Below are 24,061 nucleotides of genomic sequence, written 5' to 3'. Positions count from 1 at the left end.
CCAATAGGCATAGGGCTATCCTATGACACACAGCGCGTGTGCACGCGCACACACACACACACACACGCAGATAAACTCCAACATGTGCACGATCTCCAGTCATTGAACTGACACCTCATCTGTCCTTTTTCCTCCTCCCCAGCTTAGCCAAAGATTATTCGGACATTAGGCTTCCAGAGCCTCAGAGGTAGAGGTCTGTGTGTATGTCTGAGAAGCGGGGGTGGGGAGATGGCTTTGGTCACTGCAGAGCCACCTCCCCCTGCTGCTCTGGCCACACTGCTGTGGGGGCTGCTATCTGTGAGCAAACTGTCCTTGGGGTCAGGGACAGCAAAGAGCCAAAGGTCAGGTCGATGCCTCCCCCAACTCCTCCCTCAGAGGCAGCAAGCTCTTAGGGGTAGGAAGCAGAAGGGACAGAGGAGCAGAAATTCAGGTGTTCAAGCCCCACAGGGCCCACTGGCCAAGGAAAAGAGACATTCAGTAAGAGGCGGACATGGTACCTTTAATGATTAAACACAGCCAGTACCCTGCTTTCCGGGCAAGAATCAGACTTCAGTAGAAATTCCCCACACCCTAACCAGCCTTTTCTGGTTTCTCCTGGACCAGAGTTGGGGGAAAGGGTGGGCTTCAGAGAAAACCAAGGAGTATTCTCACCTCCATCCCCTACCCAACCCATGCCAAAGAGAATGGTGACGACATAGCCAACATGGGGCTGCAGCAGCCATCATGGCACTTGGTGGCCCACTGACATTGTCACCTACCCAGTATGATGTCCATCAAAGCACCCAATGGGCCAAAAAAGGTGTTACACAGAATGGTGGCCAACTTGGCACCTACTGTGCCAAGTACACCAAAAAAGAAGTGGGCACAGCACCTAATGGGGGGGGGGGCCAAAGAAGATGTCACTGAAATGCTATCACCATCACACCCAAAGGGCCAACCGAAATGGTGGCCATCAAACCATGCAGTGGATCAGCCAATAACATCAACCAGCGTAGCAGTCCTCACAGTACCCAGTGGGCCACCAAAATGTATCCATGGTGGTTATCACAGTACCCCGTGGATCAACACCATGCCCACTGAAACAGCAGTCATCACAGTAAGTAATAGACCCACCCAGATGTTAACCAATGGGACAAGTGAAGTGTCACCAGAAGGATCAGGCCCCAAGAGCTTCGTGGTGTGAGCTCCAGCCATATCCACCACCATGTTCCCAACCCCTGCTAGGATGCGTTAAGCAAAGAGCGGGAATAGAGGCCCTGATAGTAGACTCCAGGCTCCCCACCCTCAGCCCCGTAGCCCCCAAACCCCACGTCCAGTTTGGGAGGTGCTGGTGTCTGTTCTGACATTAGGTTGTTGATGGAGAAAGGGTGGTTGAAGTTGTAGGGCGCGTCCAGCTTCAACTCCCCTGGGAGCTCCAGGCCAGTGAAATAGGGTGTGGAGGAAGGGGGTGAGCCACAGTCCAGAGCCCCCACATCTTCCCCGCCCTGGGCCTCAGGCTCGGGGGCTGGAGGCGGGGGCTGGGGCGGGGAGGTGACTGTGGCCGCGGGGGTGGTGGTCGAGGCAGCAGACCCTGTCCCGTTCCTGGTGGTGGTGGCAGCCCCACTGCCCCCTTTCTTCACCTTCTCCTCCAGCTTGAAGCGCTTCTGGCGGCGCAGGTAGCAGCCGTTCTCAAACATATTCCCTGAGCTGGGGTGCAGGGCCCAGTAGGAGCCCTTGCCAGGCTTGTCTGGGGAACGCGCCACCTTGACGAAGCAGTCGTTGAAAGATAGCGAGTGGCGAATGGAGTTCTGCCAGCGCTGCTGATTCTCCCGATAGTAAGGGAAGAGGTCCATGATCCACTGGTAGATTTCACTCAAGGTCAGCATCTTGCCCGGTGCCTGCTGGATGGCCATGGTGATGAGCGAGATGTAGGAATACGGTGGCTTGGCGTGTGCCAGGGGCCGCCGATACCCCTTCGGCATCTCCTTCCCGTGCACCAGCCCAGGACCCGGGGCCCCGTACCCTGAGCTGCTGCTGCCACCACTGACACCCAGGCCTGGGAAGGTGGGCCCCAGGGGTGCTGCGGGTGCTGGGGGTGCCAGGGGTCCTGAGGGCAGTGGGGAGGCAGGGAGCCCTCCAGGGGGATAGGGAGAGCTTAGAGGGTTCAGGGTCATGTAGGAGTTGAGGGGGGCCATGGTGGGCACTGGGGTCACCGGAGAGTAGACCTAGAGGGAAAGATGAAAGGGGTCAGTGGGGCTCCACTCTGCTGGTCAGCGAAGGATCCCAGGACCCACTGCGTGTCCGTCTGTCTGTCCATCTTGCCTCCTCTACAAATTGCTTTCATCATTACCTCTATCTGTAGAAAGCAGTCTCTCAAGGTCTCTCCTCACTCCCTGGACACGCCCTTTCTGCCCCCTGCTTTCCCACCCACCATGCTCCCATACACTCAACGTCATCCTTTAAGTGATTCTCCAGGGTTCGGAACTCCCAGGGGGGTCTCTGAAACCCTTCGAGGATGTCCACGAAGTCAAAACTATTTTCAAAATAATGCTATTTTTTTTGGGGGGGCAGAGTCTTGCTCTGTCGCTCAGGCTGAAGTGCAGTGGTGTGATGTCGCCTCAATGCAACTTCCGCCTCCTGGGCTCAACCAATTCTCCTGCCTCAGCCTCCAGAGCAGCTGGGATTACAGGTGTGCGCCACCACGCCAGCATTTTTTTTTTTCTTTTTGTATTTTTAGTAGAGACGGGGTTTCTCCATGTTGGCCAGGCTGGTCTTGAACTCCTGGCCTTGTGATCTGCCCACCTCGGCCTCCCAAAGTGCTGAGATTACAGGCGGGAGCCACCGCGCCTGCAATCCTAAGTTATTATTAGCCCTTTTCACTCTCTTTCTCATGAAGTGTACAGTGGAGTTTTCCAGAGGGTGTTGATATTCCAACAGAGAGAATGCAGAAGCAACCAGGAGAATCCAGCTGTCTTCCACTGGGCCAGACTTGATTTGCAAAAATGGAAAACAGTGTCACTCTTTTGACTAAATTTTTTGAAATTTGGTTTTTTTAATAAAAATCTTTTACACTAACAAATGGTTGCTATTTTTAAATGAATTAATACATGTTTTTTAACATTTCTCAGTTTTAATTGTAAATACCGTAAATGTAGATTGACATAACCCACATCAACAGAAACTGTTTGGACTCCTAAATAATTTTTTTTTTTTGCCCACAGGGTCTCACTCTGTCACTCAGGCTGAAGTGCAGTGGTGAAATCACAGCTCACTGTAGCCTCAAACTCTGGGGCTCAAGTGATCCTCCTGCCTCAGTCACCTAAGTAGCTGGGATTACAGGCGTGCACCACCACACCCGGATTATTTATTTATTTAGAGACAGAGTTTCGCTCTGTTGCCCTGGCTGGAGTGGCGTGGCACAATCTTGGCTCACTGCAACCTCCACCTCCCAAGTTCAAGCTATTATCATGCCTCAGCCTCCCAAGTAGCTGGGATTACAGGCATGCACCGCACACCCAGCTAATTTTTTTGTATTTTTAGTAGAGACGGGGATTCATCACGTTGCCCAGGCTGTTCTCAAACTCCTGGCCTTGAGTAATCCTCCTGCCTCAGCCTCCCAAAGTAATCCGAGAACTTTGGGAGCCGAGGAGGGTGGATCACTTGAGGTCAGGAGTTTGAGACCAGCCTGGCAACATGGCAAAACCCTGTCTCTACCAAAAATACAAAAATCAGCCAGGCATTGTGGCACAGGCCTGTAATCCCAGCTACTCAGGAGGTTGAGGCAGGAGGATAGCTTGAGCCCAGGAGTCTGAGGCTGCAGTGAGCTGAGATTGTGCCACTGCACACTCCAGCCAGGGCAACAGAGCAAGACTCCATCTCAAAAAAAAAAAAAAAAAGGGGGAGAGTGGTCCTGAGATCAAAAAATTTAATAACTGCTGGTTTATTAGGTAAATCAGCAGTTCTCAATTTTGGTAATCATAAGGAGTTATTATAGGCCAGACGCAGTGGCTCACGCCTGTAATCCCAGCACTTTGGGAGGCCGAGGTGGGTGGATCACGAGGTCAGGAGATCGAGACCATTCTGGCCAACACGGTGAAACCCCGTCTCTACTAAAAATACAAAAACAAAATTAGCCGGGCATGGTGGCGGGCACCTGTAGTCCCAGCTACTTGGGAGGATGAGGCAGGAGAATGGTGTGAACCCGAGAAGTGGAGCTTGCAGTGAGCTGAGATCACGCCACTGCACTCCAGCCTGGGCGACCGAGTGAGACTCCATCTCAAAAAAAAAAAAAGTTATTATAAGTCTGTAATAATCTAACATATCTAACATATATGTGTAGCTCTCTTCAATCTTTTAGCTTATAAAATTATTGTATTTAGGCCAGGCACGGTGGCTTACACCTGTCATCCCAGCACTTTGGGAGGCCGAGGCAGGCAGATCACTTGAGGTCAGGAGTTCGAGACCAGCCTGGCCAACATGGTGAAACCCTGTCTGTACTAAAAATACAAAAAATAGCCAGGTATGGTGGCGGGGGCCTGTAGTCCCAGCTATTCAGGAGGCTGAGGCAGGAGAATTGCTTGAACCCAGGAGGTGGAGGTTGCAGTGAGCCGAGATTGCACCACTGCACTCCAGCCTGGGCGACAGAGCAAGACTCTGTCTCAAAAAAATAAATAAAAATAAAAATAAAAAATTACTGCATTTATACATAAAAATATTTGAATATCAGAAATCATTTTTCAACCTAATAATATTATTTATCTATTTACTATACATCTTCAAATCTAAGACTTCTCTGGAAGCTGCAGCATCACTTTATATATTAATACAAATGGGAAAAACACTCAGTTAAAATCATTGGACACCATTGACTGTAAAATGCATCCCATTTTTGGAAATGTCCAAGTGGGGGAAAAAGGTGCATCCTAGGTCAATGGAACACGGTAGATCTTGCAGTGCCTCTCTAAGTAACCCTCTGTATATTCTTTCATTCATTCAACCAATATTTATCAGTTAGCTGCTCCATGCCAGGTGCTGTTCCAAGCGCTTCACAAGAATGGTCTCCTTTAACCTTGACAACCATACTATGGGAGGAGGTGTTATGATGATGCCCATTTTACGGCTGAGCTAGCTGAGGCCCAGAGAGGTTGTTGGGGTCACACAGCAAGAATGGGGGCAGAACTGGGATTCTGCAACCAGGCAGTCTGGCTCCAGACCTGTTCCGGGTCATGCTATAAATGTAGTGACTAGGCCAGGTGCTGTGGCTCAAGCCTGTAATCCCAGCACTTTGGGAGGCTGAGCGGGGCGGATCGCTTGAGGTTGGGAGTTTTCGAGACCAGCCTGACCAACAGGGAAAAACCCCGTCTCTATTAAAAATACAAAATTAGCCGGGCGTGGTGGCACATGCCTGCAATCCCAGCTACTAGGGAGGCTGAGGCAGGAGAATTGCTTGAATCCAGGAGGCAGAGGTTGTGGTGAGCTGAGACATGCCACTGCATTCCGGCCTGAGCAACAGAGCAAGACTCCATCTCAAAAAATAATAATCATAAAATAAAATAAAGTAAAAGCAGTGACTAAGACAGATAGAAATGCCTGCCCTCATGGTGCCAACAGTCTAGCAGGAACACAACAGTGAAGAGAACACGCCAGCAAAACATAGGCATGCTGGAAGGTTGTTTCTTTCTTTGTATCTACTTATCCCTTCTCAACCACTGTCTCCCATCCTCTCTGCCCCATCCTCCACCTGGACCTTTCCCCACTGCCTCCTCCGAGGCCTGGGGTCTCATGGCACTGCGCGGGTGGGGGGAATATAGCACTGGCTAGAGCCACGAAATGTGAGTTAACTGGATACCACCTAGTCTCCTGCCACTGTAAGCTTTTTTTTTTTTTTTTTTAGAGACAGAGCCTCACTCTATCGCCCAGGCTGGAGCGCAGTGGTGCGATCTCAGCTCACTGCAACCTCTTCCTCCCAGGTTCCAGCGATTCTCCTGCCTCAGCCTCCCGAGTAGCTGGGATTACAGGCACGCACCACAACACTCAGCTAATTTTTGTATTTTTAGTAAAGGCAGGGTTTCGCCATGTTGGTCAGGCTAGTCTCGAACTCCTGACCTCAGATGATCCTCCCGCCTCAGCCTCCCAAAGTGTTGGGATTAGAGCCATGAGCCACCATGTCTGGTCCTACCACTGTAAGCTTCTGCAGGTCACAAGGTCCTGGGAGAAACAAGTCTTGCCAGGGTGGCTTAGGGAATCAGGGAGGGGAGGCAACCAACTCAACCCTAAGTCTGAGTTCCAGTCGAGAAATCCTCTGCTCTTTCCTTTTCATGTCTCTCCAAGGAGCTCTTTCATCATGTCTCTTTGAATCTCTGCTGGCTATTTTTGCCTTTGTGTTACCTGTCTCAGTACTAGTACCCATATTCCCCTCTCCCATCTCCCTCCCCACCCCTCCATTGTTTTCCCTTCTGTCTCCTCCCTAACCTCTTTTGCTTTTCCTGCCCACCCCCCGCCCGACCCCTCCCCATCTTTCCTCTCCCATCTTTCTTTCCCCTCCATCTTGGCCCGTCTCTCCATCCTTCCATCTCTTTCTCCCTTCCTTGGCACTCTCTCTCACTACCTGACTCTACCCCACTCCCCTCCCACCCCCAACTCCTACCTCTTTTCCTCCTTCAGCTCATCTTCTTGTCTTTTTTTTTTTTTTTTTTTGAGATAGAGTCTCACTCTGTCACCCAGGCTGGAGTGCAGTGGCTCCATCTCGGCTCCCTGCAACGTCCGCCTCCCGGGTTCAAGCAATTCTCCTGTCTCAGCCTCCCAAGTAACTGGGATTATAGGCATGCGCCACCATGTCCAGCTAATTTTTGTATTTTTAGTAGAGACGGGGTTTCACCACGTTGGCCAGGCTGGTCTTGAACTCCTGACCTCAAGTGATCCACCCTCTTCGGCCTCCCAAAGTGCTGGGATTACAGTCATGAGCCACCATGACCAGCCACCATCTTCCTATCAATCTATCCATCCATCCATCCATGCATTTATCTAATCTATCTATCTATCTATCTATCTATCTATCTATCTATCTATCTATCTCCCTCCCTCCCTTCAACAAATCCATTCCTCCTCACCCCAAGTCTCACAGTGAAATTGCAGCCACAGTTACTCCCTTCCCCCATGCAGGCTCTCCCCCTGGTTGGTGGCTTTGGGTCCCCTCCCCAGAAAAAGAAAAGAGATGAGGTGAGAAGGTGATGGATTAGAGGGGTCCACAGAGTTTCCAAATACCCCTATACCTCCACGCCCCATTTCTGCAACCCAGTCAGGCTCTCTGGTATTGCCGAGTAAGACAGATAGGGACCCCAGGGCCCTCCTTTCTGGCTCCCCACCCACCCGGAAGTCCTCCTTGAGGTCCAACCTCAAGTACTCCAGCTGCCCTAATCCACCCTAGGCTTTCCCACGCCCCGGGGCTGGGATGAACCCCTGGTGTCCGGGTCTGAGCCGGATCTCCCCTGACAGGGTGGGGCTGAGACTGGGGGGAAGCCCTTGGGGGACCCGCAACCCCACACCAGGAGACTGGAATTTCTCCTCTTTCATTTCCTTATTGTCTCTGGAGAAGGGTGTGACAGGGAGCAGGGGAAGGCAGTGTGAAGCCAGAAGCCAAGTTTCTAGTCCTAGACCCAACCCAGGACCCTAGTGTTCTGCGTGTGGGGCTTCAGAGTTAACCACCTCTAAAACGGGGGAGCAGCTGGACCAGCTGATCTGCAAGAACCTGAGGCCAACAGGGATATCCCGGGATGGTAACTTTCCAAGTTCTTTCCAGACAGCAAGCTGGCCTTGAGTGTTAACGTCACCCCAGCGGGAGGGTGCTATGGGCAAGAAGTGGTTTGGGGACCCTCTCAGCTCTCAGTTGCTGGCTGAGTGTAGGTATTTCTCTCCCCATTGTTCTGACCCAAGGGGAAGAGGTGGGCTTATTTGATGGGAAGGCTGGGGAGAGCCTCAGACAGTATCACCCAACCATTTCCATTCCTCCAAATACTGACTCTTCCAAAATATGCCCTGAAATGCTGATTACCTCCAGACTGTCCCTCTACTATTATTATTTTTTTTTTTTTGAGATAGGGTCTCATTCCGTCACCCAGGCTGGAGTGCCCTGATACGATCACAGCTCCTGGCAGCTCGAACTCCCAGCCTCAAGTGATCCTCCCACCTCAGCCTCCCAACCAAGTAGCTTAGACTACAGGCATGCCTGACTAATTAAAAAAAAAAATTCTTTTTAAAGACAAGGTCTCCCTATGTTGCCCAGGCTGGCCTCAAACTCCTGGGCTCAAGAGATCCTCCCACTTGGACCTCCCAAAGTGCTGGGATTACAAGTGTGAGCCACTGTGCCGGCTATCTTTCAATTTCTGACACAATTTCTATACAAATTGTCCCCTAAACTTGGATCTATTCAGACTGTGCCCCAAATATCAACCCCTCCTGCCTAGACCCCCATCATTTACTTAAGATGTGCCCCCAAAACAACTGTAGTTGGTTTGTATGATTGGTCTGTAGTTGGTTCCCTTAAATCAGGTCCCCAGACTGAGTTCTCCAGAGGTCCAGCTGGGATCACCCCCACTACCTGGAACCCTCCATTTCCCACCTGGGTCTCTGCCTTCCGCATCTCACAACTGATACCTCCAGCCACCCTGCCTCCACCTCTCAACACTCCCAATCCCTTTCCCTGTTGGCCCTGCCCCACCCCACGTGCACCTCACACCTCCCCAAACCCAGGACTGGCCCCTCCCAGGCGCCTTGCCAAGCCCTGAGGCCTGGGGATCCAGGAGTCCCACCCTACAGTTTCAAGCCCCAGACCCAAGACTCAGGCACGCTGGGGCCCCCGCAGCCACCAGGTCTTGACTCCTTGGAGAACCCAGCCATTCCTGCCCCACACCCCACCTGAAGCCCACAGTCCCCTTCCAGGTTAGAAGTCCGAGTGTCCAGACCCCCATAATTCTCAGACCGAGAACCCAACCCCCAGCCCCCACAACCTCACAGCGTTGATTATAGAGTGAGGTAGCTAAGGTGTAGGGGTCGTTGCAGCAAGACGAATGGGTGTCAGACTTGAGGAAGGACTTTCTGTCTGTCCAGGTGAGGGGATTAGAATATGCCGCCACCCCCTACTCCAGGGAAGCCTTGTCTGAGGTGAGACTGGATGAGAATTTTAGCAATAGCTGGAGGTTGCTGGACTGGCGGGGAGCAGGGGAAGGTGCACAATCTAAAACTCTCCATCTTCCGACTTGGGGAGTCCCTGCTGAGGGTCACGGGTAGGGATGGGGGAGGTGGAGATCGGCCCCTCTCCTGCCAATGCTGATGGCTACATCTTCTGCTCCCAGATGCCCAACTCTAAGCCACCTGTTATTTCAGACTCCAAAAACGAAGCTTCATCTCTGAGCACCCCCATCTCTTACCCCTGAGCACCCATCCCTATTTCTGACCCTGCCTTAGATCACCAGCTGATCCTTCCCCCCGAACCCCAGTTCTTTAACACTGTGTGCCGGCCCTGAGCTCCCACCTCAGCCTTCCCTTAAGGGTGACTCCTCCTCCATCTTTTAGTCTTTCTTTCCCTCCAACTTTGAACCTCACATCCTGAAACCCCCTAGTCTGTCCCCTACCCTGGAACTCTGATTCCTATCTTTGGTTTGTTCATATAAATCCCTTGCTTTTTGGGGCCCCAACACCCGGCTCCCAAGTTTAAGGTGTGACCCGACCCTTGGCTAAATTTTCCTGACTTCCATTTTTAAGCCCTGGCCGCGGCGAGGCTGCCCAAACAGCGCTCCCATCCATGCCTCGTCCCGGGTCCCTGACTTCCACACCTGGTCTCCGTGTTCCCAGTTCCTCGGCTGTCCAACTAGACGCCTTTGCCCCCATTTGAACCCACAACCAGTCCCTGCTCCATGTGAGCCCATACCCCGATACCTGCCCCCCACTTCCCGCTCCGCCATCCCCGAGGACACACCTCGCCCGCCTCCGGGTAGTAGCTCCATTCGGCCAGGTCATGGGCCTCCATCTTCACCGAGCCCAGCATCCCCTGGGCTTGCGCCCCCACCCGCCCCCGCGCCGACCCCGGGGGAACGGAGCGCTCTGGATCTCTCCGCGGGCACTGCCCAAGCTCCCGCCGGCGCCCGCCCGTCCGACCGCCCGGGGTAGGGCTGTCCCGAGCGCCGCGGGAGGCGGCCACGCTTTATAGCCGGGACACCCCCGCCCTCGCCCGCCCCGGGCTCCCCTCCCGCCTCCTCGAGGGCGGCGCGCTCGGACTGGGGCGCCCCCTGCGGGATCGCCAAGAGACAGACCTCAGGCGCCGGGGGCCGCAGCCCCAGGACGCGACAGCTGGAGGTGATTCAGGAGTGAGGGAGCTGCCAGCAGAGACGCTGCAGATACCAGGGGCCCCGAAGGCAGAACTCTGGAGCCTTTCTACCTCAGGGGGTTTCATCATCTCGACAGGAGAGGACGAAGAGCCAGAGCCCTGCATGACCGCGGCAGAAGAAAGGGGAATCAGAGCGCTAGGGCCACTATGCGACTATAAGGACCCGTAAGAGGTCCCCGAAATCACACCCCCATTGGACAGACAGGAAGACTGAGGCTTCCGACGGCTAGAAATGCTTGACGTGGCCGGGCGCGGAGGCTCACGCCTGTAATTCCAGCACTGCAGGAGGCCGAGGCGGGCGGGCGAATCACTTGAGGTCAGGAGTTTGAGACCAGCCTGGCCAACAGGGTGAAACCCCATCTCTATTAAAAATACAAAAACTAGCTAGGCGTGATGGTGCGTGCCTGTAATCCCAGCTATTCGGGAGGCTGAGGCAGGAGAATCGTTTGAACCTAGGAAGCGGAGGTTGCAGTGAGTCGAGATCGCGCCACTGCAGTCCAGCCTGGGAGACAGAGCGAGACTCCGTTTCCAAAAAAAAAAAAGAAAGAAAGAAAAGAAAAAGAAATGCTTCAGACTGTTGAAAGGGTCAAGAACAAAGGTGGAGGGGATCGGGGCCTCTCCGCAGAGCTCACTAGGGCAACAGACCACCTCCCCTCCAGGACCCAGGAACTTCGCTGCCTGGTCTCCCCACTCTCCAAGACCAGCCAGCCGTCCAGGGACTCAGCATCACTGAGAACTCCATTTCCCAGAATGCTCTAGCTCCCTTTCCGCCCGGTGCCTCCGAAGGGACTACATTTCCCAGAAGGCCTAGCGACCCAGAGCGGGAAATGAAGGGGCCGCTTGCTGTAGTATGGAGGCGGGCAGAAGGCCGCTCGCACGGGACGAGGCATGGGCGGGGTCGGGCTGTGCTCTGGACTCCATTTCCCGGCGGCCCTGGGTGTTTGGCGCGTGCGCACCGTTCCCGGCGACGAAGGAAGATGGCGGCGGCAGCAGCGGCGGAGTCTAGGAAGAGGCGCTGCTGAGGGGGCGCGAGGGGAACGGAGGCCAGAGCCGCGGTGAGCGGGAGGCGGCGTTTGGGCCCAGAGACGAAGGGAGGAGGCCCCTAAAGAAGCAGGGGCGCGGGCGGGGAGGGGATCGCCGTGGGGAGAGGGGAACAGTGGCTTTCGCGACCCGTGTTTCTTCCCCTGCTCAGGACCCTTCCTTGGCTCCCTAGTGCCCTCGAGGCAAAGTTCCAACGTGGCCCCCCGGGCGCGTCCGCCCTGCAGACCTCGCTTGTTTCGACTCGGCCTCTTTGCTTTTCCCCCCACCTCTAACAGCCGCCCTGGGCTTTCGGTTCCTTAAACTTGCCATGCGCTTTCCCGCTTCGGGGATTTTGCACAGGCTGTCCCTTCTGCCCGCAACATCCTTTTACCCATTCGGCTTGGCTAACTCCCATTCATCCTTCGGGTCTCGGCACCAACGTCACTTCCTCTGCGAAGCCCTCCTTCCCTGCCCTCCGTCCAGAAATCCGCCTGTTAAATGCTCTTGTCGGTCCCTGTTCCTTCATGTCACGTGTGGTCTAATTTGTTATCCGATTCTTATCTGTGTGCTGTTTTATGATGTCTGTGACCGTGTGTTCCATGAAGGTAGGGACTAGGTTTGTCTCTGTCGCCACTGTGTTGCCAGCACAGCGCCAATCATGCCGGAGACGCCCAGCTAATGTTCGTTGAAGGAATAAAAGATACTCCTAGAGCCAGTCTGGGGAAACAGGGTAGTCATCAGATTCCTAGGTAGCAGTGGGGCAGGGTACCACTTCTTAACGAGGACATCGAGAGGGAAGGGGAAACAGTGATACTGTTCATCATAGCAAAAGGCTACACGCATCCCAAGTGTTCTTAAATAAGAAGATTGGCTGAAAGAAACTATAATACATCCACATAAAAAAATACTATGCAATTCTAAAAAGGAATGAGGTAGATAAAAGGAAATGATGAAAATCTCTATACACTGATATAGTGGCCTCCAACATATATTAAGGGAAAACAAGTGAAGTGGAGGCTGGTGTTGAACTCCTGACCTCAAGTGATCTGCCCACCTCAGCCTCCCAAAGTGCTGGGATTACAGGCCTGAGCCACCAAACCCGGCCTGTGGAGGCTCCTTTTTTTTTTTTTTCTGAGACAGAGTCTCACTCTGTCACCCAGGCTGGAGTGCAATGGCGTGATCTCGGCTCTGCCTTCCAGGTTGAAGCAATTCGCATGCCTCAGCCTCACAGGTAGCTGGGATTACAGGCGCACCACCACGCCCGGCTAATTTTTGTATTTTTAGTAGAGATGGGGTTTCACCATGTTGGTCAGGCTGGTCTTGAACTCCTGACCTCGTAATCCACCTGCCTCGGCCTCCCAAAGTGCTGGGATTACAGGCGTGAGTCACCGCTCCCGGCCCTGTGTATGCTCTTTTTGTAAAAGAGAGGGAAATATGTATATATGGGTTTTTTCTTTTCCTTTTTTTTCCTTTTTTTGCGTAAAATCTAGCTCCTGAAGGAGAATTTTGTATATGTGTATTTAAAAAAAAAAAGAAAACTGAAAGCATAAACCAAATAGCAGAAGAAGAATGAAACAGGGCAAAATATTTTGGTTGATCTGAATGTATTATCATCATGAAAAAAGTGGAAATGTTTATTATGGGGTTTTATTATTATTTTTTTTTTGAGGCAGAGTCTCACTCTTGCCCGGGCTGGAGTGCAGTGGTGTTGGGATTACAGGCGTGAGCCACCAAGCCAGGCCTGTTTTTTTTGTTTTGACTGGGGACGGCATGGCATGTCGGTTGTCTGGTGGCCAGGATCCTTGGCTTACGTAAACAGACCTGGGGGTGAAAAACAATTCCTTTCAGATAAACAGTACTGTAGCATAGTGGTAAGGAAGATATGCAGCCATGCTGCTGACTCTGCCTCTTACAAGCTGTGTGTCTTTGATCAGGTCACTTTACCTCCCTGGTTTTCAGTTTCCTCATCTGTAACATGAAGATTAAAAATAGTAACTCCCAGCCTGGGCAACATGGCGAAACCCTTCTCTACGGAAAGTACAAAAATTATCTGGGCATTCGCTTGTAGTCTCAGCTACTTGGGAAAATGAGGTAGGAGGATCGCCTGAGCCCGGGAGGCAGAGATTGCGGTGAGCTGAGATTGCGGCGAGCTGAGATTGCGGCACTGCACTCCGGCCTGGGCAACAGAGTGACACCCTGTCTCAAAAAAACAAAAAACGTAAACCTAACTCATGTATATTAATTCCTCAGACACCAAGGTTTAAATGAATTAATATGTATATATTAGAATTGTGCTTAGCACATATTAAGTGTTCTCTCTCTCTCTGTCTGTCTCTCACTCTCTCTCTCTCTATATATATATTTTTTTCTTTTTTTTTTTTTTAATTTGAAACGGAGTTTTACTCTTGTTGCCCAGGCTGGAGTACAATAATGTGACCTGGGCTCACTGCAACCTCCACCTCCCAGATTCAAGCGATTCTCCTGCCTCAGCCTCCCGAGTAGCTAGGATTACATGTGCCCGCCACCATGCCTGGCTAATTTTTTTGTATTTTTAGTAGAGATGAGGTTTCACCATGTTGGCCAGGCTGTTCTCAAACTCTTGACCTCGGGTGATCCACCTGCCTTGGCCTCCCAAAGTGCTGGGATTATAGGCTTGAGGCACCGTGCCTGGCAGTGTTCAATATATATTAACTGATTATTTTTTCTTTTTTTTTTTTGGAAACAGGTTCATCAGGTTCACGCTCTGTTGCCCAGGTTGGAGTACGGTGGCCCAATCATACTTCACTACAACCAGGCTCAAACAATCCTCCCACCTTAGCCTCCAGAGTAGCTGGGACTAAAGGTTCATGGCACCATGCCTGGCTAATTTTTTTTTTTTTTTCTTTTTTTGAGATGGAGTCTTACTGTGTCTCCCAGGCTGGAGTGCAGTGGCATGATCTCGATGCCCAGCTAATTGTGTGTATGTCTAGAGATGGGGTCTCACTGTGTTGCCCAGGCTGGTTTCAAACTCCTGGCCTCAAGTAATCTTCCTGCTTCAGCCTCCCAAAATGTTGGGATTATAGGCATGAACCACTGCACCTGGCCTTCTTTTTTCGTTTTTAGGCCTAGGCTAGTCCTGAACTCCTGGCCTCAAGCCATCCTCCCACCTAGACCTACCAAAATGCTGGGTTTACAATTGTGAGCCGCTATACCCTTCCTATTTTTGTTTTCTTTCCTTTCTTTGTTTTTGTTTTGTTTTATTTTTGAGACAGAGTCTTGCTCTATCATCCAGGCTGGAGTGCAGTAGCGCAATCTCAGCTCACTGCAACCTCTGCCTCCCCAGCTCCGGTAATTCTCATGCCTCAGCCTCCTAAGTAGCTGGAATTACAGGCATGCATCTCCATGCCCAACTAATTTTTTTGTATTTTTAGTAGATACTGAGTTTTGCCATGTTGGCCAGGCTGGTCTTGAACTCCTGGCCTCAAGTGATCTGCCCACCTTGGCCTCCCAAAGTGCTGGGATTACAGGAGTGAGCCACCACACCATGCCTTTTTTTTTTTTTTTTTTAAAGACTTGTCAAGTGCAGTAATGAGAAAGGGGGAAAAAGTAGAACAAGTATAGCTATCAGGATTCAAGAGTGAAAGGGCAGGAATACTGAACCCAGTGATTGGGGAGGCCGTTTGGCACTAGTGTTCACTCATTCAGCAGATTTTATTGAGCACCTGCTAGATGCCAAGCACTTTTACGTGCTGGGAGTATAAAAAGTGAAGAAACAAAATCCCTGTTCTAGGCCGGGGGCGATGGCTCAGACTTGTAATCCCAAGCACTTTGGGAGGCCAAGGAGGGTGGATTGCTTGAGCGCAGGAGTTCAAGACCAGCCTGGGCAACATGGCAAAACTCCGTCTCTACCAAAAAATGATTTCGAATAAATAAATAAATCACTGTCCTTGTGGAACTTATAAATATGTAGTGTGTGATGATGATAAATGCTATGGAGAAAAAGCAACACAGATGGGGATCGAGAGGGAGTTAAAATTTGAAATATGGTCGTCGACTTTGGGAGGCCAAGGCGGGCGAATCACCTGAGGTCGGGAGTTTGAGATCAGCCTGACCAACATGGTAAAACCCCGTCTCTACTAAAAATACAAAATTAGCCAGGCGTGGTGGCACATGCTTGTAATCCCAGCTACTAGGGAGGCTGAGGCAGGAGAATCGCTTGAACTTGGGAGGTGGATGTTGCCATGAGCCGAGATCGCGCCATTGCACTCCAGCCTGGGCAACAAGAGGGAAACTCCGTCTCAAAAAAAAAAAAAAAAAAAGAAAGATGGTCGTCAGGGAAGGCCTTACTGCAGAGGCATGTGAGTGGAGACCTGAAGGAAATGAAGAGGGAAGGAGTTGTCCTGATATCTAGGAGGAGGAATATTCCAGGCAGAAGGAAGAGAGGGACAGAGTGTTCAAGGAAGGGGCATGTTGGGCATGTTCACGGGACAGCGAGGAGGCCAGAGTGGGTGGAGCAAAGAGCTCAGGGGGAGAGGCAGTCAGAGGAAGAACAAGCCAGATGCCATAAGGTCTTGTAAGCCTTGGTGGGGACATTGGCCCTGACTCTGAGCAAGAAAGGGGGTGATGGGCAGCAGGGAAACTAGGGAGGAGGCTGTTGGCTCCTTATTCATTGAGCAGACACCTATCATGTGATATTACTGTGAATAGCTATTGTGTAGTTCCTTTTAAAAACTCATTTTCGGCTGGGCGCCGTGGCTCACGCCTGTAATCCCAGCACTTTGGGAGGCCAGGGCGAGTCGATCACCTGAGGTCAGGAGTTCGAGACCAGCCTGACCAACATGGTAAAACTTCGTCTCTACTAAAAATACAAAAATTAGCCGGATGTGGTGGCACATACCTGTAATCTCAGCTACTTGGGAGACTGAGGCAGGAGAATTGCTTGAACCTGGGAGGTAGAGGTTGCAGTGAGCTGTGATCATGCCATGACACTCCAGCCTGGGCAACAAGAGTGAAATTCCATCTCAAAAAAAAAAAAAAAAGTATTTTCGGCTGGGCGCGGTGGCTCACACTTGTAATCCCAGCACTTTGGGAGGCTGAGGCGGGTGGATCACGAGGTCAGGAGATCGAGACCATCCTGTCTAACATGGTGAAACCCCGTCTCTACTAAAAATACAAAAAATTAGCCAGGTGTGGTGGCGGGCGCCTGTAGTCCCAGCTACTCGGGAGGCTGAGGCAGGAGAATGATGAACACAGGAGCAGGACTTGCAGTGAGCCGATGCCACTGTACCCCAGCCTGGCAGTGCAAGACTCCATCTCAAAAAAAAAAAAAAGAAAAGAAAAGAAAAGAAAAGAAAAAAGTATCGTTTTCACCATCCTCAGATTTTTGTTTTTTTGGTATGTTTGTTTGTTTGGTGTTTTTTTTTTTTTTTTTTTTGAGAGGGAGTCTCACTCTGTCGCCCAGGCTGGAGTGCAGTGGTGTGATCTCGGCTCACTGCAAGCTCCGCCTCCTGGATTCATGCCATTCTCCTGCCTCAGCCTCCTGAGTAGCTGGGAATACAGGCGCCCGCTACCATGCCCGGCTAATTTTTTTGTATTTTTAGTAGAGACGGGGTTTCACCATGTTAGCCAGGATGGTCTCGATCTCCTGACCTCCGTGATCTACCCGCCTCAGCCTCCCAAAGTACTGGGATTACAGGCGTGAGCCACCACACCCAGCCTTGTTTTGTTTTTAAGACAGTCTCGTTCTCACCCAGGCTGGAGTGCAGTGGCGTGATCTCAGCTCACTGCAACCTCTGCCTCCCAGGTTCAAGTGATTCTCCCGCCACAGCCTCCCAAGTAGGTGGGATTATAGGTATACGCCACCATGCCTGGCTAATTTGTATGTTTTTAGTAGGGATGGAGTTTCTCCATGTTGGCCAGTCTGGTCTCGAACTCCTGACCTCAGGTGTTCTGCCTACCTCAGCCTCCCAAACTGCTGGGATTACAGATGTGAGCCACTGCACCTGGCCTGTTTGTTTCTGAGACAGGGTGTTGCTCTGTCCGCAGGCTGGAATGCAGTGGTAGGGATCACAGCTCACTGCAGCCTCCACTTCCTGAGCTCAATTGATCCTCCCACCTTAGCCTCCCCAAATCCTGGGATTACAGGCTTGAGCTGGCCAAATTATTATTAATTATCATAATTGTTGTTAACAGTTTATGCAATAACCTTCAGATCTTTTGCCATGTATGTAAAAATAATAGTATACTTAGCCAATGTTTACTGTGTATACTAACTCGTTTAATCCTCAAAATAGTCTTGGGAGGTAAGCCCTATTACTATCCCTGTTTTCTAGAAGAGGAAACTGAGAGCCAGAGAAGTTAGATGTCTTGCCTCAGGTCATTCTGTGTATGCAAAAACACATACTTGACAAAAATGGCTTGAACTGCAATTATTGTTCTCTGATGCAACAGGCTGTTAGGGACCTCTTTTCATGATAATATATTGAGATTCACCTTTTTTTATTATTATTATTTGAGATGGAGTCTGTCTCTGTGTCCCAGACTGCAGTGCAGTGGCACGATCTCGGCTCACTGCAACCTCCGCCTCCCGGGTTCAAGCGATTCTTCTGCCTCAGCCTCCTGAGTAGCTGGGATTATAGGCGCAGCTAACTGTTGTATTTTTACTAGAGATGGGGTTTCACTATGTTGGTCAGGCTGGTCTCAAACTCCTGACCTCAGACGATCTGCCCATTTCGGCCTCCCAAAGTGTTGGGATTACAGGCATGAGCCACTGCTCCCGGCCTCACCAATTTTTTTTGCCCTATTTCCTCTGCTGGTTTTTGGTTTATCCTTTCAGATTTTTTTTCTTTTTTAACATATATTTTTTTCTCTTTCTTTTTTTTGAGAGAAGGTCTCACTCTGTTGCCCAGGCTGGAGTGCAGTGGCCCGATCTTGGTTCACTACAGCCTCTGCCTTCACTTCCCTGAGTAGCTGGGACTACCAGGCACGCCACTATACCCAGCTAATTTTTGTATTTTCTCTAGAGACAGGGTTACACCATGTTGCCCAGGCTGCTCTCCAACTCCTAGGCTCAAGCGATCTGCCTGCCTCAGCCTCCCAAAGTGCTGGGATTACAGGCATGAGCCACTGCACCTGGCCCCATTTTTCTTTTTTTTGTAAAGCAAACATATAGTCAACACTGTCTTCAGCTTTGCTTGTTTTCACTTAATATATGCATTCTCTATCAGTGTCTAGAGATTGTTCTCATTTTTTTGTTTTTTTTCTTTCTTGCTATAGTTCCATAGTCTGTTTTTTTCGTTTATTTATATTTATATATTTTTGACTTATTTTCACAGGTGTTGAAGTCCCATGGTCTTTGATTATGTATATGTATAATCTTTTTTTTCAGCCAGTCTCCCTATTTGAGAACACTTGAGTTGCTTCTAGTCTTTTGCTATTATGAATAGTTGTGTAATTGATATATACTGCTACGTTAATCATTCCATAATTTTCCTGTGTGACTGTCATGGATGCCCTAAAGCCCCCTTCCTCCCTTTTAAAAACAGCTTCATAGTATTCCAGAGAGTGGCTGAAACATAATTTATTGAAGCAGGCCTTGTGTGATGTATTGAGGGCCTGCTATGTGCCGGACTCTGTGCCTGGTATTCCTCAGAGCTGTGTTTTTGAAAGTTTGCTCTGGGCCAGGCACTGTGGTTCACGCCTGTAATCCCAGCACTTTGGAACACCAAGGCAGGTGGAACACCTGAGGTCAGGAGTTTGAGACCAGCCTGGCCAACATGGTGAAACCCAGTCTCTACTGAAAATACAAAAATTAGCTGGGCATGGTGGCGTGTGCCTATAATCCCAGTTACTTGGGAGGCTGAGGCAGGAGAATCACTTGAACCCGGGAGGCAGAGGTTGCAATGAGCTGAGATTGCACCACTGCACTCCAGCCTGGGTGACAGAGCAAGACTTCATCTCAAAAAAAAAAAAAAGAAAGTTTGCTCTGGTGCCCAGTCCAGAGCATATCCCAGATGGAGAGAGGGGGCACACGGAGACCTGCAAGGTGGCTGTTGCACATTCATGTGGCACGTTCAGCAGATGTTTGTGGTTGGCCCACTCTGTGTAAAGCACTAGAGGTGAGGCTTAGACATCTGGCTCTGCCTTGGGAGATGTCAGTCTTCCCCAGGTTACAGGCCCCGTGCACACATCCCCAAGCCAGAGACAGACCCTGGAGGGGAGAGGGACTTCAGAAGGCCTGACTGGGGAGGAACAGGCTGGGAAGGAGGCTTGAGCCCTTTGTAGGTGTTCGGGTGACAATCCAGCCCGGCCCATCTGCTGGTCCCCTGAGCTTGATCCATCCTCTTCTTTCCCAGGGACAAGCTGACAGCAGCCATGGCGAGCGGCAGTGGGGACAGCGTCACCCGCCGGAGCGTGGCATCACAGTTTTTCACTCAAGAGGAGGGGCCGGGCATCGATGGCATGACCACCTCAGAGAGGGTGAGCGTGGCGGGCAGGGCTTGGAGTGAGGAAGCATATCCCCTGGCTTTGGACAATCCCCATTTAGGTGGCAGAGCCCTGGGAGTGCCGAGGGGGCTGGACTGGGCTGGCACTATCCCCTGCCACTCACCCTCCTTCCAGGTGGTGGATCTTCTGAACCAGGCGGCGCTGATCACCAATGACTCGAAGATCACAGTGCTCAAACAGGTGAGGGCCCAGGGGGCATCCTGGGCTGAGCAGGTGAAAGGGAGGAGGTTGGGAACCGGAGAAAGAAGACACTAGCAGTAACACCAGTGTCCACATTTACACACTCAGTATGTGCCAGCCATGGTACTCGGTGCAGTGCTCTTCTAGTTCTCATGAAAGCTCCGTAAGGCTGGGTAGTTTCATCCCTCTTTTATACAGAAAGAAGCAGACCCTGGGGCTTAAATCATTAGCCCAAGATCACTCTGCTGGGAGCTGGCTGAACTAGTAATTGAATCCTGGATTCCAGCTCCAAATCCTACACTCTTCATCATTGCATTTCTTCTCTGCCAGTGTCCAGTCTGGTGGGGCAGACATACCTGTCACCAGACAATGATGACCCAGTGTGGGCAGGGCTGGGATAGAGAAGGAAGCCCAGGGGGAGCTCCTGACCCAGCCTAGGGATGGGGAGTCGGGGAGGACTTTTGAACCAAGCCCTGGAGGATAAAAGGAGAGAAGTGTACCACATGAGAGAGGCAGAGCATCTTTTTTTTTTTTTTTTGATACAGAGTCTTGCTCTGTTGCCCAGGCTGGAGTGCCATGGCACGATCCCAGCTCACTGCAACTCCTGCCTCCCAGGTTCAAGCGATTCTTTTTTTTGTTTGTTTTTTTGAGACGGAGTCTCACTCTGTCGCCCAGGCTGGAGTGCAGTGGTGCAATCTCGGCTCACTGCAAGCTCCGCCTCCCGGGTTCACGCCATTCTCCTGCCTCAGCCTCTCTGAGTAGCTGGGACTACAGGCGGCCGCCACCACGCCTGGCTAATTTTTTGTATTTTTAGTAGAGATGGGGCTTCACCGTGGTCTCGATCTCCTGACCTCGTGATCCGCCTGCCTCGGCCTCCCAAAGTGCTGGGATTACAAGCGTGAGCCACCACGCCCGGCCTCAAGCGATTCTTCTGCCTCAGCCTCCTGCGTAGCTGAGATTACAGGCACCTGCCACCATGCCTGGTTGATTTTTGTATTTTTAGTAGGGATGTATTTCACCATGTTGACCAGGCTGGTCTCAAACTCCTGAGCTCAAGTGGTCCACCCACCTTGGCCCCCCAAAGTGCTGGGATTACAGGCACGAGCCACTGTGCCCAGCCAAGAGAGGGAGAGCATGTCAAGCTGAGGGCACAGAAGTGCGTGCAAAGGCAGAAGATGACATGGGGCACTTGGGCTGGGCATGGTTCAGAGCAGGAGGGAGTTGGAGTTCAGAGACTGGCAGGGTTAGCATGCCTGTGCGAGAACCCATTCAGCTCCTTCATCAGCCTTGTGGAGTAGCCCCACCTCCAAGTGTGGAGTGGGTGTACCTGGTGCCTCCCCTGTGGGTGGTCATGAGACTGTTTAGCGATAGTAGCTTGAGTTGTAGCAGCCAGGTCCTGTGCCAGCTCTTTGCTCGTTGGAGGATGTCCATGGGAAGGGCTTACTCCAAAGAGCCTGGCGGGCACAAGGGCTTCAGGAATTGCGTTCTCACTGTGAAGATGTTGCTGAATCATGGCAATGTGAAGTGGGGAGCAGAAGCAGAAGGAGAGTGGGAAGAACTGATGGACAGGTGAAAGGAGGCCAAACCTCAGGAAGGCCTGAGCCCTTGGGCAATTCCCTCTTTTTTTCAGCCCCCTCCTGTGTCATGTCCTCACTATCTACCAGAACCTGTGCCTTGTAGGATCTCATTCTAGCCTCCTAACATCCCTTTTGAGTTGATGTTTAGGAGTCTCATTTTATAGAAGAGCAAACTGAGGTTCAGAGACCATGCCCAGAGCATAGCACCCTTGGTAGGGAGCAGCAGAGCCAGGCATTGAAATGAGTGTATCTGCTGCCTAGTCCTCTGCTGTCTTCCCCTCTACTCTCCTGTCTGCATTGATTGGCCCCTGGTTTTATATGGGTAGTTCTCCTCCCCACCCCCAATCTCCTTCCAGGTCCAGGAGCTGATAATCAACAAAGACCCCACACTACTGGACAACTTCCTGGACGTGAGTGACTGACAGAAGAGAAAGGGGTATGGTGTAGGGGAAAGGGGATGTGGATCCCGGTGTAGCCCTGATCCACTTTCTCTCTGACATTGGCAGGAGATCATCGCATTCCAAGCAGACAAGTCAATTGAAGTGCGAAAATTTGTCATCGGCTTCATCGAGGAGGCATGGTATGGGGCGAGGCAGGGAGCCCCGGGAGCATTCTCATTGGAGGCAGCCTTCAGCTCCTGGCCTGGCCTGGAGGCCACCACTGAGAGGCCTGCCCTCTGCTTCCCAGACCCTTTCTCTCTCTCATGCACACTGATTCCCCAGCAAATACTTAATAAGATCGAAACCCAGGGGTCATCTGTGATTCCTCTGCTTCGTCCACATTTCACATCTATATCATCACAAAGGACTGTGGGCTCCACTTTGAGAATATCTGTAGCATCTGACCATTTGTCAATCACTTCCTCTGCCACTGTGCAGGTCCAAGCCACCCTTCCCTCCTACCTGACGACTTCAATGGTCTCTCTGTGGCTCCCTCCTTTTTCTTTTTAGTTAAATTGAAATTCACATAACAAAATTAGCTTTTTTAAAAAATCTTTTTGTTTGTTTGTTTGTTTTGAGACAGAGTCTTGCTCAACTGCTCTCCAGGCTTGAGCTCAGTGGCGCAGTCTCAGCTCACTGCAACTTCCGACTTCCGGGTTCAAGCGATTCTCCTGCCTCAGCCTTCCAAGTAGCTGAGATTACAGGCATGCGCCACCATGCCCAGCTTCTTTTTGTATTTTTAGTAGAGATGGGGTTTCCCCGTGTTGGCCAGGCTGGTCTCAAACTCCTGACCTCAGGTGATCCGCCCGCCTCGGCCTCCCAAAGTGCTGGGATTACAGGCGTGAGCCACTCCGCTCGGCCTTTTTTTCCTTTTTTTTTTTTTTTGAGTCTGAGTTTTGCTGCATTGTCCAGGTTGGAGTGCAGTAGTGCAATCTTGGTGCAGTACAACCTCTACCTCCCAGGCTCAAGAGATTCTTGTGCCTCAGCCTCCTGAGTAGCTGGGATTACAGGTGTGTGCCATCGTGCCTGGCTAATTTTTGTATTTTTAGTAGAGATAGGGTTTCGTCATGTTGGCCAGGCCGATCTCGAGCTCCTAACCTCAAGTGATTGGCCCATCTCGGCCTCCCAAAGTGCTGGTATTACAGGTATGAGCCACCGCGCCCAGCAAAAATCAACTATTTTAAAGTGAACCAGTTAGTGGCATTTAGCACATTCACAATCTGGTTCCAAAGCATTTCATCCCCCAAAGAGGAATCACCGTACTCATTTCCTGCTTCCCCTCTTGCACTCAGCAGCCAGAGTGATGCTGTTAAATGTAAATCAGTCTTGGCATGCCCCTGCTCTCAGACCCCAACTGGCTCATCAGCTTACTTAAGTGGAAACCCAAACCCTCACCTCGGCTTCATCTCACTCCTGGTCCTCTCTGTCTCCCCTGCTCCTCAGAAGCCACAGTTGGATTTTGCAGCCTGTCTGCTTGCTGTTCCTGCTAGGAACCCTCGTCCCCAGGTTGCCATCTGGCTCACCCCCTCCCTTCCCTGAGGTATCTTCCTCAGAAAGCCCTTCCTGCCCACTCCCATGCAGCCCCATGTCTCGGGCACCCCACCTTCACTGTTCTTTACAGTGTTCCTCACTCATTGAAATAACCTTGATTCTTCCTGCAAAATATCAGTTCTGTGAGAACAGGGCTTGACTTTTTATGTCTTGCTGGCCACTTTGTCTCCAGTACCTGCCTGGAGCAGTGTTGTCACCTAGTAGGGGCTGATTACGTATTTGTTGCACACGTGAATGAGTTGAACATAACAGTCACCACGTGGAACATGTAATGTGCCCTGCGCTGTGTTAGGTCCTTTCGCATGTTATCTCCGTAATCTTTATGGCAGCCTCGATGGATACTGTGGTTATCCTCTTTTTATAGAAAGGGAAACAGGCTCAGAATGGTAAAGTGACAGGTCGAGCGCGGTGGCTCACGCCTGTAATCCCAGCATTTGGGAGGCCGAGGT

The 24,061-nt window shown here is 51.2% G+C and overlaps 2 protein-coding genes across 4 annotated transcripts in view; one reads left to right on the top strand and one right to left on the bottom strand.

Moving 5' to 3' along the window:
- Positions 1-478: 478 nt before the first annotated feature.
- FOXA3 (forkhead box A3) lies at positions 479-11,060 on the bottom strand. 3 transcript variants are annotated; one of them, XM_058428779.1, is made up of 3 exons: positions 10,993-11,060; positions 10,287-10,459; positions 479-2,204 (listed from the first exon to the last, which is right to left on the bottom strand). In XM_058428779.1, the coding sequence occupies exon 3, from the start codon at positions 2,172-2,174 to the stop codon at positions 1,221-1,223; it is 954 nt and encodes a 317-aa protein (XP_058284762.1). In that variant the 5' UTR covers positions 2,175-2,204; positions 10,287-10,459; positions 10,993-11,060; the 3' UTR covers positions 479-1,220. The 3 variants fall into 3 exon arrangements, with proteins under 3 accessions (XP_058284762.1, XP_058284763.1, XP_032033451.1); XM_058428780.1 differs by lacking the exons at positions 10,287-10,459; positions 10,993-11,060 and adding an exon at positions 9,953-10,050 and having other exon boundaries at positions 479-1,880; positions 2,002-2,204; XM_032177560.2 differs by lacking the exons at positions 10,287-10,459; positions 10,993-11,060 and adding an exon at positions 9,953-10,152.
- A 251-nt stretch (positions 11,061-11,311) lies between these two features.
- Positions 11,312-24,061, top strand: part of SYMPK (symplekin scaffold protein) — a 45,284-nt gene continuing 32,534 nt past the window's right edge. The window contains exons 1-5 of the mRNA XM_032178542.2: positions 11,312-11,415; positions 19,714-19,837; positions 19,979-20,044; positions 21,978-22,031; positions 22,128-22,201. Of these exons, the coding sequence (XP_032034433.1) occupies positions 19,733-19,837; positions 19,979-20,044; positions 21,978-22,031; positions 22,128-22,201 (299 nt within the window). The 5' untranslated portion in view covers positions 11,312-11,415; positions 19,714-19,732. The remainder of the gene's footprint in view (positions 11,416-19,713; positions 19,838-19,978; positions 20,045-21,977; positions 22,032-22,127; positions 22,202-24,061) is intronic.

This window comes from Hylobates moloch, unplaced genomic scaffold (genome assembly GCF_009828535.3).
Source record: "Hylobates moloch isolate HMO894 unplaced genomic scaffold, HMol_V3 SCAFFOLD_15, whole genome shotgun sequence".
Classification (NCBI taxonomy): Eukaryota; Metazoa; Chordata; class Mammalia; order Primates; family Hylobatidae; genus Hylobates; species Hylobates moloch.
The sequence above is the reverse complement of the archived record's forward strand: the minus strand, read 5'-3'. Positions and strand labels throughout refer to the sequence as shown.

Coding starts and splice junctions, on each gene's coding strand:
- FOXA3 (XM_032177560.2), bottom strand. CDS start 10,021: ATGCTGGGCTCGGTGAAGATGGAGGCCCATGACCTGGCCGAATGGAGC. Junction 2,205..9,952: donor ACTACCCGGAGGCGGGCGAG/GTGTGTCCTCGG, acceptor CTTTCCCTCTAG/GTCTACTCTCCGGTGACCCC.